This window comes from Saccoglossus kowalevskii, chromosome 16 (genome assembly GCF_978046115.1).
Source record: "Saccoglossus kowalevskii chromosome 16, keSacKowa6.1, whole genome shotgun sequence".
NCBI classification, from domain to species: domain Eukaryota; kingdom Metazoa; phylum Hemichordata; class Enteropneusta; family Harrimaniidae; genus Saccoglossus; species Saccoglossus kowalevskii.
Window position 1 is genome coordinate 6308845 of NC_140656.1, and position 15947 is coordinate 6324791.

A 15947-nucleotide genomic window follows, 5' to 3' on the forward strand; every position below is an offset into this window, starting at 1 on the left:
TGGAATGGAAGCACTTTGGAGGCAACATACTGTTTTGAGGTTTAGCCAGAGTAGAAGCTTGTCTGAGGATGATGGAGTTTAACTAGTGCACCACCATGTCACTATTGCTGGTTTATACAGTTGCCGAAGCACGAGTCACTTCAAGCTGCATCTCCCACTGAGTTGTTTTCACTTGGCCTCAAGCACAAGATGTAGGTATTGCAGTGACAACTCCTTTTGGACCAATCACTTGAGCAATAGCCTTTTTTTTTTTTGAGAATTACAACTTGTCTGTCAGATAAATTTTCCACTTGTGTATTAGACCATCCACGAAAACACAGACACTATTAACAGTCTTGCATTCCTAACCCATTTTGTAATTTTCTCGCCAAAAAAACTAAATCTATTGCCAACAAAGCACCGCCCACACCAGTTTTAAATAGCCTGGCAGGAACTTTATTTGGCAGTTGTCACCATGACAACCAATGTATGTTGTCTATATTAAACTAGCAGGACTTCGATGCTTGGCGTGTTGATCCGTTATAACCTCATAGTTCAGCAAAACTGAATATCATTATGGATGTGAAGTAACAGAACAAAGTTTTGTAATGCAGGACAAATAAGAATGCAACACAGTTTAATGTACTTGATTAATTATCAAGTAAAATGTATTTTTTCTAAGACAATTGATACAAAAGATACGGTATTTACAAAAAGAGAATTTAGGTGGTTTTTTTAGTTTCACCACTTTTACATGATTGCAAACCATAGTCTTATGTGTACTTAAAACTCTGTGAATATTATAACTTTTTACTCCATGGAATTGCTCCTACTTATCAAATGATGGTATTGTAGATATTACTGTCCTTACTCACAAATTTCATATCCTCTTGACAAACTTATCTACAATGTAACTTGACTTTATAAGTCTGTCTATTAAGAGGTCCGCTTAAATTCATATTATAAAAATTATTTTAATTTATTTTTACAATCTTGATATTTCACGGCGTATAAATTGGTCAGTAGAGAGCAAAGCACAGATTTGCAAAGTAGGAATGCACCAACTATAAAGTGTACAATGTAGTTCAAACACAGTTTGATTTCCGGTAGTATGACAAAGCAAGTCAATATGCATGAAACCATGTTCATAAAGACATTATTTATGATAATTCATAAATTTCTGATGAGTTGGCACATCAATTTGTACTGTGGTTAAGATTTATTCTCAGTGACCTAAAATACGACATGTTGATTTCATACATTGCTGTAGAAAACCTGATGAGTAAAGTGTACACCAATTGCATAGTGCAGTACTCTCGACACAACAAACCCATTCCCTTCTTTTTTATAAATATTTATGAATTAATAAGTGCAGCACACAATGTCATTTGGTAACGAACCAATGTTATTCAATCAACAAATAGAAAATGCTCATTTTAATGGGTTTATTGTATGGATGCCTGCTCAGTGCTGAAGCAACTATTTACAACATTTTTAAATTGAAAACTTATTTCAGTATTCATTTAATGGAGTTTAAGCAAGGCATTCACACACCACCAATGAAGAAATACAAAAGACAAAATTCATATAAAAAGTTGAATGATATATACAAGTGGAATGTACGGGAATTGACGGCAGCATAAGAGAAGAGCTATGTAATATGAACTCTCGCACAACCACTACGACACTATTAATTATATTTAAATTTCTATTCTTCCTCAATGTTATTATACTATTACTAGCTTCTTTCTACATCAGAAATTAAGTTCCTACATAAACACATTTAGAACCGCACACGTTATTGTTCATTTCATGATCAACATCAGTATGAGATTCCTCAATAGACAATTTGTAACATTGCAAAGTAAATAAGGAAACGTATATGAACACATTTTTAAAATGTGTTGTTGTTGGGATGGATCTGTAATAGGGAGTTCTAATAGTTTGCATCTGTTGTAGATTTCAATGGAAATCTGCATACAAGGCATAATTTGATATGTCGAAAACAAAATGTCTAAAAACAAAACGGGAACTGTGCAACAAAATGATGTCTATTAAACCTTTTACCAGCTCTTTTCATCACAAAATAGTCCTGTTTATAGTCTGCACTTTCCTTTAGAAGATTGGGACAAAAAATAGCCAAAAAATGACTCAAATTTTGTTAACTGTCTCCAAATTTGAGTGAAATAAGTTTGAAACAAAATTGATCTTCTATGAAAACAAATTGGCATTGATAAAATAAATTTATGACTCACTACTCAAGATGAACTTTAAATGCATATAGGTACTTGCTATACAGATCTGTAGAGGTCCAAATGGTGTTATGAATGCAATATTTATCAGATTTATAATTTCACAGTTAAATCCTGTTCTGTAAATACTGACAAATATATCTGTTTCAGAAAGTTTCAATCAAGCGGTTCAAAAAATATACTGAAAATGTATGCGTCATCCATAAATCTTTGTTGCTCAAACTATATCCATGGCAATTATATCCATGGCAACTATATCCATGGCAATTACATATTTTCCTGTTTTTTCCCCACAGTATTTTATGGAGTCTATGGATTTACACTTGTCGGTCAGTAATTTTAAAGATTTGCCAATCACACAGCATGTGCAAATATAGGCATCACTGTTGTGATGTCTGTTTTGATTTCATGGGAAATACAAAATCCAAGTGAATAAATTAAACATGCATACATCAAATGTAATCTCTTTGTTAAACATTTACCTCCTTCCATCTCCCATAAATGAAAGTTTGCTAGTGCAAAATAAATATATAAACAAACTATAAAATCACCTTCCACTTCCATAAAACTAACAGATGTGTTTGCTGTTCTCATTATTTTTAGTCATTATAAAATGTGATATTATCTCACAAAACTACATTGAATCCTGTGTATTTAAATACAAAAAATTAAAGCGAAGGGGTCGTCACCTGCACATGCACAGGAATCGAGTCCCGAGTAATGATTACAATGCATGCTAAAAACACAAAGGCTCATAGGTAGACGTATGTTTGTAAACAACGACATGCTATAGCCATCTGTCGCATATGCGATGACTCCCATGCTTTAAACATACAAATTGTCCAATTTCACTATGAAAAATGGGCTCCTCAATGAGTAAATAAAGCCTGAAGGAAACACAGCCAATAGTGGGAATTTACACAATTTATATTATTCAATGTGGCTGGCAATAACTTCTTTTCAATACAGTGAAACAAAGAATAACATGATAAACAGAAAAGATTATTTCAAAAGACATGTAGGAAAACGCAGAGGTCAACTCAAGCAAGAGTATATACTCACTGTAGGAAATAGATTAACCAGGTCTCAACACACGTTAGTTTAGCTCTGAGTCAAAAGGCTGGTCTCAACCCTGTGTTCCATTAGACACATGTGACAAGACAAGATCTTTGGATTAAAACAATGCCCTTTAACTGAGTCAATGGTAGGTGTATAAAGCATGGAATAGTAAGAAAACAGAGTTTAATATAAACCACTGTGACATATACGGAATGAAGGTTTAGCCCACTGATGAGGAATATTTACAAGGTGATCTAACCCTCCATTTCTATCAATGCGTCGCCTGCTCGAAGCCTCCACAAATGATATATACAGTGATGATGACAGGTCATGTGGTAACACTGAGTGCATGTCCTGATTTCCTACATCCAGTGGATTCATATTTGCATCATTCCTGGTTCACACAAATCTCTATCATATTTGTTATAAGCAAACTTGTTTACTGACTCATAAAAATATTACTTATCTTGACCTAAAACACATCTGTAATTTTCATAATTGTATGCACTACTGATAGGGTAAATACGATAACTGAAGGTAACTCCATAATAAAAACATTACTCGGGTCACAGCCTGACGTCAGCAGGCAATTCGTTAATCAAGCCTTGTAATTATTATTGATCATAAAAACTGATCACTTTGAAGCTGAAATAAATATGTCTGCAAAATATCAAAATTAAACTTTGTCGATATTACATAACATCAGAGGTACATTACTTGGGGTTTGCAACTACGGTGCATTATACCAAGATTCCGTTTTAATTTCGCTCTCGCATAAGCATTCCAACTCAGAAAAATGCGAATGCGCATGCCCTAGGTAACTAGAATACTGGGATGTCCAGGTGGATTAAAATAGCTGCTCACGATATGACAGATTACGATAACTATTTTTTCTGTACATTTTCGATGTATTACATTTATTCACTATGAATGTGGTGATACACGTTTTATTGTTTTATTACAAACCGTCAGAAGGTCGTAGCATCAGTCACGCTATCTACGAGATGAGACTTGAATGGGATCTTGGCATGATGACACCATACAGTACTATGCGCGTTGCAAACCCCATATATTTGATAATTCATTCATTCTGCAGATACATAATTGTTTTGAGATACTGTAACCAGAGAAAAAGAGTAAATGATGTGATACAATGGCGAGTCTTATATAACGTTTAATATGTGCTGCAGACAGAATAAAATGAATACTGGGGTAAAGATTAAATTGTGAATAAAATATTTATAACATATTTACAATTGTTGCATATAATTGATACCATATTCCTTTCAACAGTTCCACGTTTGTGTGTTTGTTTGTACCAAATTGTCTCCACTAACAGCACAATTGCTTATGCGGAGCTTGAACTTTGTTATATGAAGGACATGCAATTTCAAACCAATATCTGTAAAAATGCCTTAAAACTATTGGTATTTGACATTTTTCAGAAAATATTTGACTATTTTGATCAAGGCATTAGAGTTAGACATCGAGACAATTGCCTCCAAGTTCTGTATTGTTTCCAATCGTTCCCAATGTTCCATGAAAGTTACTTTTACTGCTTCCACATTGATGACTTCACTTCATCTCTCACTCCACCTGATCACACAACGTTTGTGTCACTCACAATTATTCGTGATATTCCAGTATAATTCTTTTATTTTCGTGTCATTTCTAACTGTTCTTGATATTCCATATACACACGCTGAAATCGGATATTAGAACCGACTATAGGTAGGATATCCTGCAGAATATCTCGCTTTGACATTCCCTGAAATGTAACAAATGATTTCAATATTATGAAATTATGTAGTCTTATGTCAAATATGAATTATGCACATAGAATCATTATACACAATGTATGTGTTCATATTTTTTACCAAGGACATTTAGATTATTGCACAACAAATCAGGAAATAATGTCAGTGATGATCTTTGAATTCATTTCAGAACATAAATTTGCTAAGCAATCTAAACAAATATGTGATCATATTTTAAAATATTACTGCACAGTAAAGTAAATTAATCACTTCTGTTTCGCCCACAGAGTTCATCTTCAGAGACTTTCACCAGCAAAGTTTGACGTCAGACAATAGAATCAATAAGATTGGCTTTTTCACACATATTTACTATTTGTAACTTTTCTCTTTTTTATGTACAATAAAAAAGCAAAAGCACTTACCAGAACATTGGAATCCCATTTACTGTCTTCAACATCCCCTCTATAAAACGGGCCAAGAAGATCATCACATATTTCACGTAATCTGTTTTCAACACCTGAAAATGACAGACAAATGAATAAAATTGAAAATCTACACAGGTATGAATCTTCACTGCCAAGAAAAATCAATACAAATTGACCAGACAACCATTGTACTATAACAACATGTAGATGATACCAACACTGAATGTACAAAGGCAAAAATTATCAAGTTAGCTTTCATTACTGCCAGCCACGTCTGTGCTTTCATCTCAGTCTTGTTCTACAAACTGGCAAATAAATAAGATTTAGCTGTAACAAGATTCAATCAAACCAGAATGCCAAGTGCAAGTCTGATTTGCGCGTACGCGCAAGTGGCATATAGATAAAAATGCGCCTCATTGTGTTCCATGGAATTTAAAAAAAGTTTCACAAAATACGTCACTGTAACACACAAAATATTCATGTTATTTTGTGGTGCTATGGGACAATAGTTCCATGATTTTACATAATAAACCAATGAAAATTATCATGGCATTTATGACAAACTTTCTCAAAATTTATGAGTAGGCTTTTATCTTAAGTAGTTTAACAAGTCTTCTAATCAATACAGTTTATTGACACTCACCTTCTTGTGCTAAATACCTGGCATATGTTAGCAACCAAAATCTGTATTCTTTACTGGACTTGACTGTGAGGGCAGCAGCAAGTTGATTCTCAAGATGACTCAACGTAGCAGCTTGTTGTAAATGTGGATTCATTTGGTGCATTCGTGATGCTTGTTTAGATCTGTCAATATTAATATACATTAACTATCATCTTTCAAGGATAAATAGGAGACAAAAATCTGGTAAAATGATGTATGCAACTAACAGTGGCAATATGAGGGGAAGTTAAATGTTAACCAATCAACATTAACACCACTCTCTCAGAATGTGAACAAGATTCTAATAGGATTTATCATGAACATGCGTCTACATTGTTTCAATAAGAACATGATGCATGCGGCCATTATGAGGCATGTTCATTTCAAACAACTTCTGATTGCGATATTTTAAAATTTGCAGTTCAAAAATTTATAGAAGGTAGTTGATTTTGTGTAACTGTGACTTGCCTTGAAAGACACATGCACTACCTAACACCTTTGTGTTGGTGCCTGTAAAGATGCCAGTGGATCTGTGTTGTGTAATGTTGAGTGCTTACCTTTGTGTTGGTGCCTGTAAAGACGCCAGTGGATCTGTGTTGTGTAATGTTGAGTGCTTACCTTTGTGTTGGTGCCTGTAAAGACGCCAGTGGATCTGTGTTGTGTAATGTTGAGTGCTTACCTTTGTGTTGGTGCCTGTAAAGACGCCAGTGGATCTGTGTTGTGTAATGTTGAGTGCTTACCTTTGTGTTGGTGCCTGTAAAGACGCCAGTGGATCTGTGTTGTGTAATGTTGAGTGCTTACCTTTGTGTTGGTGCCTGTAAAGACGCCAGTGGATCTGTGTTGTGTAATGTTGAGTGCTTACCTTTGTGTTGGTGCCTGTAAAGACGCCAGTTGATCTGTGTTGTGTAATGTTGAGTGCTTACCTTTGTGTTGGTGCCTGTAAAGACGCCAGTGGATCTGTGTTGTGTAATGTTGAGTGCTTACCTTTGTGTTGGTGCCTGTAAAGACGCCAGTAGATCTGTGTGGTGTAATGTTGAGTGCTTACCTTTGTGTTGGTGCCTGTAAAGACGCCAGTAGATCTGTGTGGTGTAATGTTGAGTGCTTACCTTTGTGTTGGTGCCTGTAAAGACGCCAGTGGATCTGTGTTGTGTAATGTTAAGTGCTTACCTTTGTGTTGGTGCCTGTAAAGACGCCAGTGGATCTGTGTTGTGTAATGTTAAGTGCTTACCTTTGTGTTGGTGCCTGTAAAGACGCCAGTGGACCTGTGTGGTGTAATGTTGAGTGCTTACCTTTGTGTTGGTGCCTGTAAAGACGCCAGTGGATCTGTGTTGTGTAATGTGGAGTGCTTACCTTTGTGTTGGTGCCTGTAAAGACGCCAGTGGATCTGTGTTGTGTAATGTTGAGTGCTTACCTTTGTGTTGGTGCCTGTAAAGACGCCAGTGGATCTGTGTTGTGTAATGTTGAGTGCTTACCTTTGTGTTGGTGCCTGTAAAGACGCCAGTGGATCTGTGTTGTGTAATGTTGAGTGCTTACCTTTGTGTTGGTGCCTGTAAAGACGCCAGTGGATCTGTGTTGTGTAATGTTGAGTGCTTACCTTTGTGTTGGTGCCTGTAAAGACGCCAGTGGATCTGTGTTGTGTAATGTTGAGTGCTTACCTTTGTGTTGGTGCCTGTAAAGACGCCAGTTGATCTGTGTTGTGTAATGTTGAGTGCTTACCTTTGTGTTGGTGCCAGTAAAGACGCCAGTTGATCTGTGTTGTGTAATGTTGAGTGCTTACCTTTGCGTTGGTGCCTGTAAAGACGCCAGTTGATCTGTGTTGTGTAATGTTGAGTGCTTACCTTTGTGTTGGTGCCTGTAAAGACGCCAGTTGATCTGTGTTGTGTAATGTTGAGTGCTTACCTTTGTGTTGGTGCCAGTAAAGACGCCAGTGGATCTGCGTTGTGTAATGTTGAGTGCTTACCTTTGTGTTGGTGCCTGTAAAGATGCCAGTGGATCTGTGTTGTGTAATGTTGAGTGCTTACCTTTGTGTTGGTGCCTGTAAAGACGCCAGTGGATCTGTGTTGTGTAATGTTGAGTGCTTACCTTTGTGTTGGTGCCTGTAAAGACGCCAGTGGACCTGTGTTGTGTATTGTTTGCATAGGTGGAATACAGGAATGGTAATCTGAACACTGTAATAACGGGTCATTTATACAATGAAGTAATGTCCTGTAAAGAACAAAAAAATAATAACTGTTAGTAAATGATAATGGGTGCACTATTATGATCACAAGGACTTTCATTTGCTTGAAACTCCATCCCTTGTGGTGATGGTATTGGACATAATTATACCATGTGCTCTCTGTTGCCACATTCTTAGTGGTTGATCGGTATCAAGTGCAGCCATGTTATCAACTGATAACAGGACATTGCCTGAGATCAATGCATGAACAAGATTGCATGTGTTTGCGACTCATCAACATTCAATGTTTTCCCACATTTGTATGGATATAGTTTAAGCAACAAATCACCCATTATTCCTTTATGTTAAAAAATCCTGGTCATTTTCATTTGGAAATTTATCTATGTGTGCATGTTGTATGTGTAACTGAAATACAAGCTTCCATGGTGCGCTAACCAATAAAGAAGTCTCTTTCTTTTTTCCCAAGCTACCACTGCATGCATATTGAATTAATATGCTAAAGAAATTGACTGAAAAACTCTGCACTGTTCATTATTGCATGATAACAGAGATGAAAGAGATGTTTCCTTGAATATTGAGCTGACTACGCTTGCCCATTATTGCGCACATAATAAAGGCAGTGTGTCGTCCTTTATTCTCTAATTAATAACAAATTCAAACAAGCCATGCATGGCACAGTGCCCGTTAGTTATCAAATTTAACATATTTAGTTTTTTTTTTGTTTATAGTAATATAGCTGGAATATAACCATGTCAGGAATATGATTTTTTTAACATTAAAATGATTGACATTTGTATCTGATCGCCAAACAAGTACATGTACTTGTCCATATTGCTCTGAAACAGCATTCAAAATCAGCCATTTTAAATACATATACATATATATATATATATATATATATGCGGTAATAGAGGAATTAATACACAACTACATGAATATTGAAACTCGACAGCACTGTTTCGTAAGGTACAAGTACCTCACTCATCAGGAGCTTTATGTTTAATTCACACAGTGCTGTCGAGTGATGTACATGATGTATAGCGAATATATAAAATTTGAATATAATCAGTCAAAGCATTTAAGAGATATGGCTCTAGAAGCCCAATCATTAAAACAAAATGGCCGCTAGTCAGCAATTTTTAATCCAATCTGAAAAATAAAATGACATGCATCAGGAACCTGTAATGTCTAATGTATGTTATAAGTTTGAACAAAATCCATCCATAAATGCAAGAAATGCTTGATATTTGATAATTTCTTTAGCACAAAAATAGCCACCATTTGGCCACTTCGAAAAGGATCGTCAAACCAATATATTCGTATATCTATGACATGATGTATAATAAATATTAAAAATTTGAACATAATCAGACAAAAAAAGTCAGACATATGGGTCTGGAAACTCATTCATTAAAACACAAGTCATTGAAAATGACACAGTCCCCGTTAAATTTTGGAAAGTTCTCTTTGTGCTCATCATATTAAAGCAGAGGGGTTGTCGCGAGCCTGTTCTTGAAACTTGAGTTCCAAGTGGCGTATACAACAGATTGTTTATTTACATCAAAACATGTGTTTCGTGTCATAGTAATATGGCCAAAATAAAAACAGCCGTTATTCAGCCATCTTTGATCTGATTATGAAACACACTGATATGTATGATGCACAATGTATGTGCCAAATACGAATGAAAATGGTACATAAATTGTGGAAATATAGTAGTAAGGCCAAAAAGTCAGATGGCTGTCAATCGGCCATCCTTGACCAGATTTTGAAACAAAATTGTCATGGACATGCATCCTAACATATATAAAGTACATGTATGTGCCAAATTTGAATGAAAACTGACAGAGCACGCATAAAGAGATACCGCATAAAAAAAACAAAAAACAAGATGCCTGCCAGTTGACCATTGCGAAATAAATCGTCATGAACATGTAGCCGAACATGTATAATCTATGTACCAAGTTTGAATGACAACTGACAAAGCATGTCCAAAATACAACATTTTCAAAAAACAAGATGGCTGCTAGTCAGCCATTTTGAATCGAATTGCTAAACCACTGCATGTGCATATGTCCCACATAAGGTGTAGGCACATGCAACGAATGAACGAAATCGGACCACAGGATTCTGAAATATGACTCTGGACAGACAGACTGACTGACTGACTGACTGACTGACTGACGGACGGACGGACGGACGGACGGACGGACGTATGGACGGACGGACGTACGGACGGACGTACGGACGGACGGACGGACGTACGGACGGACGGACAGACTCAGGAACTCACGGCCGGCCGGGGACATGTATCCTAACATGTATGATCTATGTACTAAATTTGAATGAAAACTGACAAAGCATGTCCAAAATATGACATTTTCAAAAAACAAGATGGCTGCCAGTCGGCCATCTTTGATCCAATTGTGAAATAAATCGTCATGGACATGTATCCTAACATGTATAATCTATGTACCAAGTTTGAAAGAAAACTGCCAAAGCATGTCCAAAATACATTATTTTCGAAAAACAAGATGGCTGCCAGTCGGCCATTTTGAATCGAATCTCTAAACCACTGCCTGTGCATATGTCCCACATAAAGTACTAGGCACATGCAAAGAATGAACGGAATCGGTCCAAGGGATTCTAAGATATGACTCCGGACGGACGCACGGACGGAGACCAAATTATAAGTCCCTCGTTTTCGGACTTCGTCCGAACGGGGACTAAAAATGGTCGCCAGACAGCCATTTTGAATCCGATCTGAAAAATAAATGATGTGCATCAGAAACCTGTAATGTCTAATATATGTACCAAGTTTGAACAAAATCCATCCATAAACGCCAGAAAGGCTCGATTATTTGATGATTTTTTTTATCACAAAAATGGCCACCATTCGTCCATTTTGAATAGGATCGTCAAATCAATATATCTGTCTACCTATGATATGATGTATAATGAATATTTAAAATTTGAACATAATCAGTGAAAGAAAGTCAGACATATGGCACAAGAACCACATTCATTGAAACAAAATGGCCGCCATTTTGAATCTAATCTGAAAAACAAAATTATTTGCATCAAGGTCCCATAATGTTTAATGTATATACCAAGTTTGAACAAAATCCCTCTGTAAACAGTCAAAAAATGCTTGACTTTGATGATTTTTTGCACAAAAATGGCCACCATTCGGCCATCTTGAATCAGATCGTGAAACAAATTGACGCTGACAAATTGGCTGATTAAGTTTAAAAAACATTAGACCTACCAGCAATGAAGATCAGCATTGAATGTATAAGTTCTACCGGTAGATAATGTAATTATTGGAGATCCCTGATCTGTTAGAAGTGTTCTGGAGATTGTCACATCTTTACCTGACAACACAAAGTATAACATATTTAAATAAAAACTCAAATTGATGTGAACTTTTTTACATGACAAAATTGCAGATGCATGATGGGTATTAACGTGATAACCCATTTGACATTTGTAGGTAAGGATTGATGACTGTCAACTGTAAGCTTCAGGAATGTCTGGCAAATTTCACTATTTTTTTCAGTTTACAGTAATAATAATAATAATTATCCATCTTTGATTTGCATATAATTACTTGAAACTGCCCAGAAATACTAGACACAAAATTGTGTCAGTACAATCTATACATGTATCATATTTGTTTTGAGGACGGGACGATTGCTGACTTCTAAACATCACCCAGGGCAGAGCGATCATTAGATGCATTTTTTTATCACTCTTTCAATCCATTATCGTCATGACAGGGGTCACGGTCCAAGCTTAAACACTTTTTCAAGATAATAATATAGTTTGTATATCCATCACAATGATGCCCATTGACACTATGTTCGTTGCATTGATGGTGGTCACTTTGTCAGTAATATAACACTTTAACCATCAGTTCATGCGGTGGAGATAAAATGCCATATATTAAAATGTAGACTGGGTATATCATGATTGACTGGGTATTTTTTGTTATCCTGAATTATTTCAAAAATCTAAGATTTAAAAATTGATGAATTTTCTTCATCATCGTCTTCTATAGTAGTTTCTCAAAATATGGTATTACAGTACACAAAAGAATGCTGTTTCATGTTACCACGGAACTATAACTCGATGGTTATACATAATAAACAAAATGTATGAACATGTTATGTAATTTGAGACCAACTATCTTCAAAATTATGTGTAGACATCTACCTTAACTTTTCACCAACAATTCCCTCTTTTCATCATACATATTCACAGAATAGTCTTGTAATTTGCACTTTCCTTCAGGAGAATTGAGACAAAAATATCCAAATGTTTGGAGTAAAACCAAAAATTGACTAAAATTTTGTCTGTTAGAGGGTTCCATTCAAGAAATATTGACAAAAATAAAAAAAAAAAAAAGTTCAGAAAAATTTCGTCAAATTTCGGTGTAATAGATAAAATCTCCTTACTTGGCATGACAGATCCCAGATTTTCATTTCGTATCACTGCTTGACATTTCTTAACATTCCATACATGCAAATTTCCTGCTGAACTAATTATCATAACAAAATGTCCGCTACAATGTAGCACACTAACAGTGGAAGATAGAATAATGCCCGGAAGAAGACGCCGTCCATTCGGTGAAATTATATACAAACTTTTATCTTCACAGGCAATGCATACAAAATTGCTGTTGAGTTGAAAAAAAAAATGTTGGGGTTGTAGCTATCTCAATAATATGAACAGTTTTTTGTTTGTAGATTGTTATTACTGTAGAAATTAGTAGAATATTGTATTACATAAAATCTCAGTTACGAGTTCTAAACAAACTAATGCTGCAAAGAAAATAAGATTGGATACCTGTTACCAGCCATTGCTAAGCCTCTACTTGTGAGAACAGCCTCCCACGTCACCTGCTCCCCTTTCACACACTTGACTCTTTGTATAGTCATACCTATTAAAACAAAATAATTTTAATGTAACTTGTCCTCAGTCAGTGGTATACCAGTCTGTAACTATCTTGGATTGATAATGGTATAACCCAGTCTGTAACTACCTATCATTGATAATGGTATAACCCAGTCTGTAACTACCTCTCATTGATAATGGTATAACCCAGTCTGTAACTACCTTGTATTGATAATGGTATAACCCAGTCTGTAACTACCTCTCATTGATAATGGTATAACCCAGTCTGCAACTACCTTGTATTGATGATGGTATAACTCAGTCTGTAACTACCTGGCATTGATAATGGTATAACCCAGTCTGTAACTACCTCATATTGATGATGGTATAACCCAGTCTGTAACTACCTGGCATTGATAATGGTATAACCCAGTCTGTAACTACCTCTCATTGATAATGGTATAACCCAGTCTGTAACTACCTCATATTGATAATGGTATAACCCAGTCTGTAACTACCTCTCATTGATAATGGTAAAACCTAAAAAGATTTAATTTTATTTTAACTGTCATCAACAGTTCAGTTAACATCCGATCTAGAACTTACCTGCAATGTTGATATTATTTTCCAATTCTATATTCATAACAGGATCAGTACTTGCTCTTCCAAGTATCTAAAATAATTGTCCATTAAATAAGATTATTGATAACAGTAATTACACTTAATTACATTTTAATTCGTAGATTTTCTAGTGAAACAATAATTTTGTTGTGTTTGTTGTAATGTTTACTTGGACTCAATTCAGAAGATTTGACTTATCAGTGAAAATAAAGAAATTAAAATCCAGTAAATAATTATATAATATTTCCTGATATTTTTCTTCATTCAGCTTAGGAAAATATGAGTGACATAAGAGCTGTATCACTACAAGGAAAATATGATACGACACTTACACCACAAGTATTTTTCCAGCTGAAACAGAAAAATATTAGGGTATCGTCAATGAACTCTGAATTTTTTTTTCTGACTTTCTTTGGAATTTGTTTTGAAGAATACTAATATACATGTATTCATGCGCTGAACATGCTCTCTGCCCTAAAGGCTGACGATCGGCATCACAATATATGTGATATTCGACCATTCTGTGTAAATAAATGCCATAGAGAGATTTTTTGTGGATGTTAATGGTATTCAGAACATTGTATAGATTTTCGTTTCAAGAATATTTTTGTGGAATCCATCTATTTACAAAATGTACAATGATTTCGTTTGTCTGTTTTGATGGCATGGATGTGGAAAAAATCTATTGTTTACTTAATATGAGGGAGCTCGATGCGATGGTGTACTGTCTGAGTGCATACTTTGAGGTATGCTCATAATAACTTATTATTATACATCTATTCCTAAGGATACATCATGGGAATGCCAAAATCAAGAAAGTTTAGAACAGATTTAGAAAACTTTTTGTGTGGAGTCCGGTCAAAACCTGGGGACTGCCATGTTTGTTTTTATTATAAGAGGATGCTTACGCACGGAATCGCTCCATATTTGGAATTTGCATTTCCTAATATGGTAGAATGAAAACACCCTGTAAAATACTGCAAAATTACGGCACGCTGTAACTTATGGCGTTACGGTGACAGATGTGAACTATGTTTATTCAGGGAACTATGTAAATAGTTCATTTGGAAACAAGTTTTAATGTTTAACAATTGATATCACATCACTACGTAAAGTGATGTCCATATAAAGAATATTTTACCTACTTGGATAAAAATAGAAATGTGTCCAACAGGGCCCCTTAGGTATGTCCAACAGGGCCCCTTAGGTAAGTCAAACAACCCCTCAAGCCACAGCTCCATAAATGAAAGCTAGAGAGCATTCACTAATTGTATCCCCTCAAATTTTGTATTAGTAGATATAACCAAGTATTATATTTTTAACCCAGATATTTTAGCTCTTGTAAGATGACATTATGACGTTGTCGCTTGACAACAGTACTTAATAAAGTTAAACATGATGCTTACCTGAAGTGAAAGTTTCTTCTGTGGTTGTGGTGTTGGCAGTTGTAATGATGATGTGACATAGACAGCATGCCTAGAACTGTCCCTATCTGGTGTTGTCTTAAAAATAAATGATATATCAGTTAAATATACAATATAGTCTGAAAATAGTTGTCAATTTCTATGTGTCATATTTCTTACTATAGGACATAATAGTATGCTGGTTTGTTTTGCTTATCAGATGTACAGAACATGTGCATGACAGATCCGAGTCTATGGTCAAAATATTTTTATGATCCAGCATACAACTAATGCAATTTTTGGCTTATGTGCATTTCAATTGAAGATTCACTTATGATATAGAAAAACCCTTTTATCAAACATACCTTTGTTACATACATCATGTCTTGGCATTTAGTACTCGTTCGCCTTAACGCCCATGCTAGACTAAGCCCCCCACCCCAACCTTTGGGACATGTCTATTTTTGAGGTCAGGTACCATACATTCCAGTCATGAAATCTGGTCTTCATTGATTGCCAATACTAGTAATCAAATTTATACTATATGGGTAATGACTGCTGTGAATATGATGTGTATATGTTGTGAATATGTAAATTATGCGTTCACAGTGACCTGTCAACAACCGTGAAGGACATTGAATACCTCCACTCACATTAAGTTTACATTTCAAAAATTTCTCATTACTAGTTTTATAAAAAATCATGCCATTATCTC

At 35.4% G+C, this 15947-nt stretch overlaps 1 protein-coding gene across 1 annotated transcript in view; it reads right to left on the reverse strand.

Moving 5' to 3' along the window:
• Positions 1 to 615: 615 nt before the first annotated feature.
• LOC100368021 (protein HIRA) overlaps positions 616 to 15947 on the reverse strand; it is a 37044-nt gene continuing 21712 nt past the window's right edge. The window contains exons 18-27 of the mRNA XM_085491670.1: positions 15236 to 15331; positions 13815 to 13881; positions 13161 to 13254; positions 12770 to 12990; positions 11581 to 11686; positions 8216 to 8338; positions 6116 to 6276; positions 5470 to 5564; positions 4915 to 5058; positions 616 to 4407 (exon numbers count right to left, since the gene is read on the reverse strand). Coding sequence (XP_085347796.1) covers positions 4945 to 5058; positions 5470 to 5564; positions 6116 to 6276; positions 8216 to 8338; positions 11581 to 11686; positions 12770 to 12990; positions 13161 to 13254; positions 13815 to 13881; positions 15236 to 15331 — 1077 coding nt within the window. The 3' untranslated portion in view covers positions 616 to 4407; positions 4915 to 4944. The remainder of the gene's footprint in view (positions 4408 to 4914; positions 5059 to 5469; positions 5565 to 6115; positions 6277 to 8215; positions 8339 to 11580; positions 11687 to 12769; positions 12991 to 13160; positions 13255 to 13814; positions 13882 to 15235; positions 15332 to 15947) is intronic.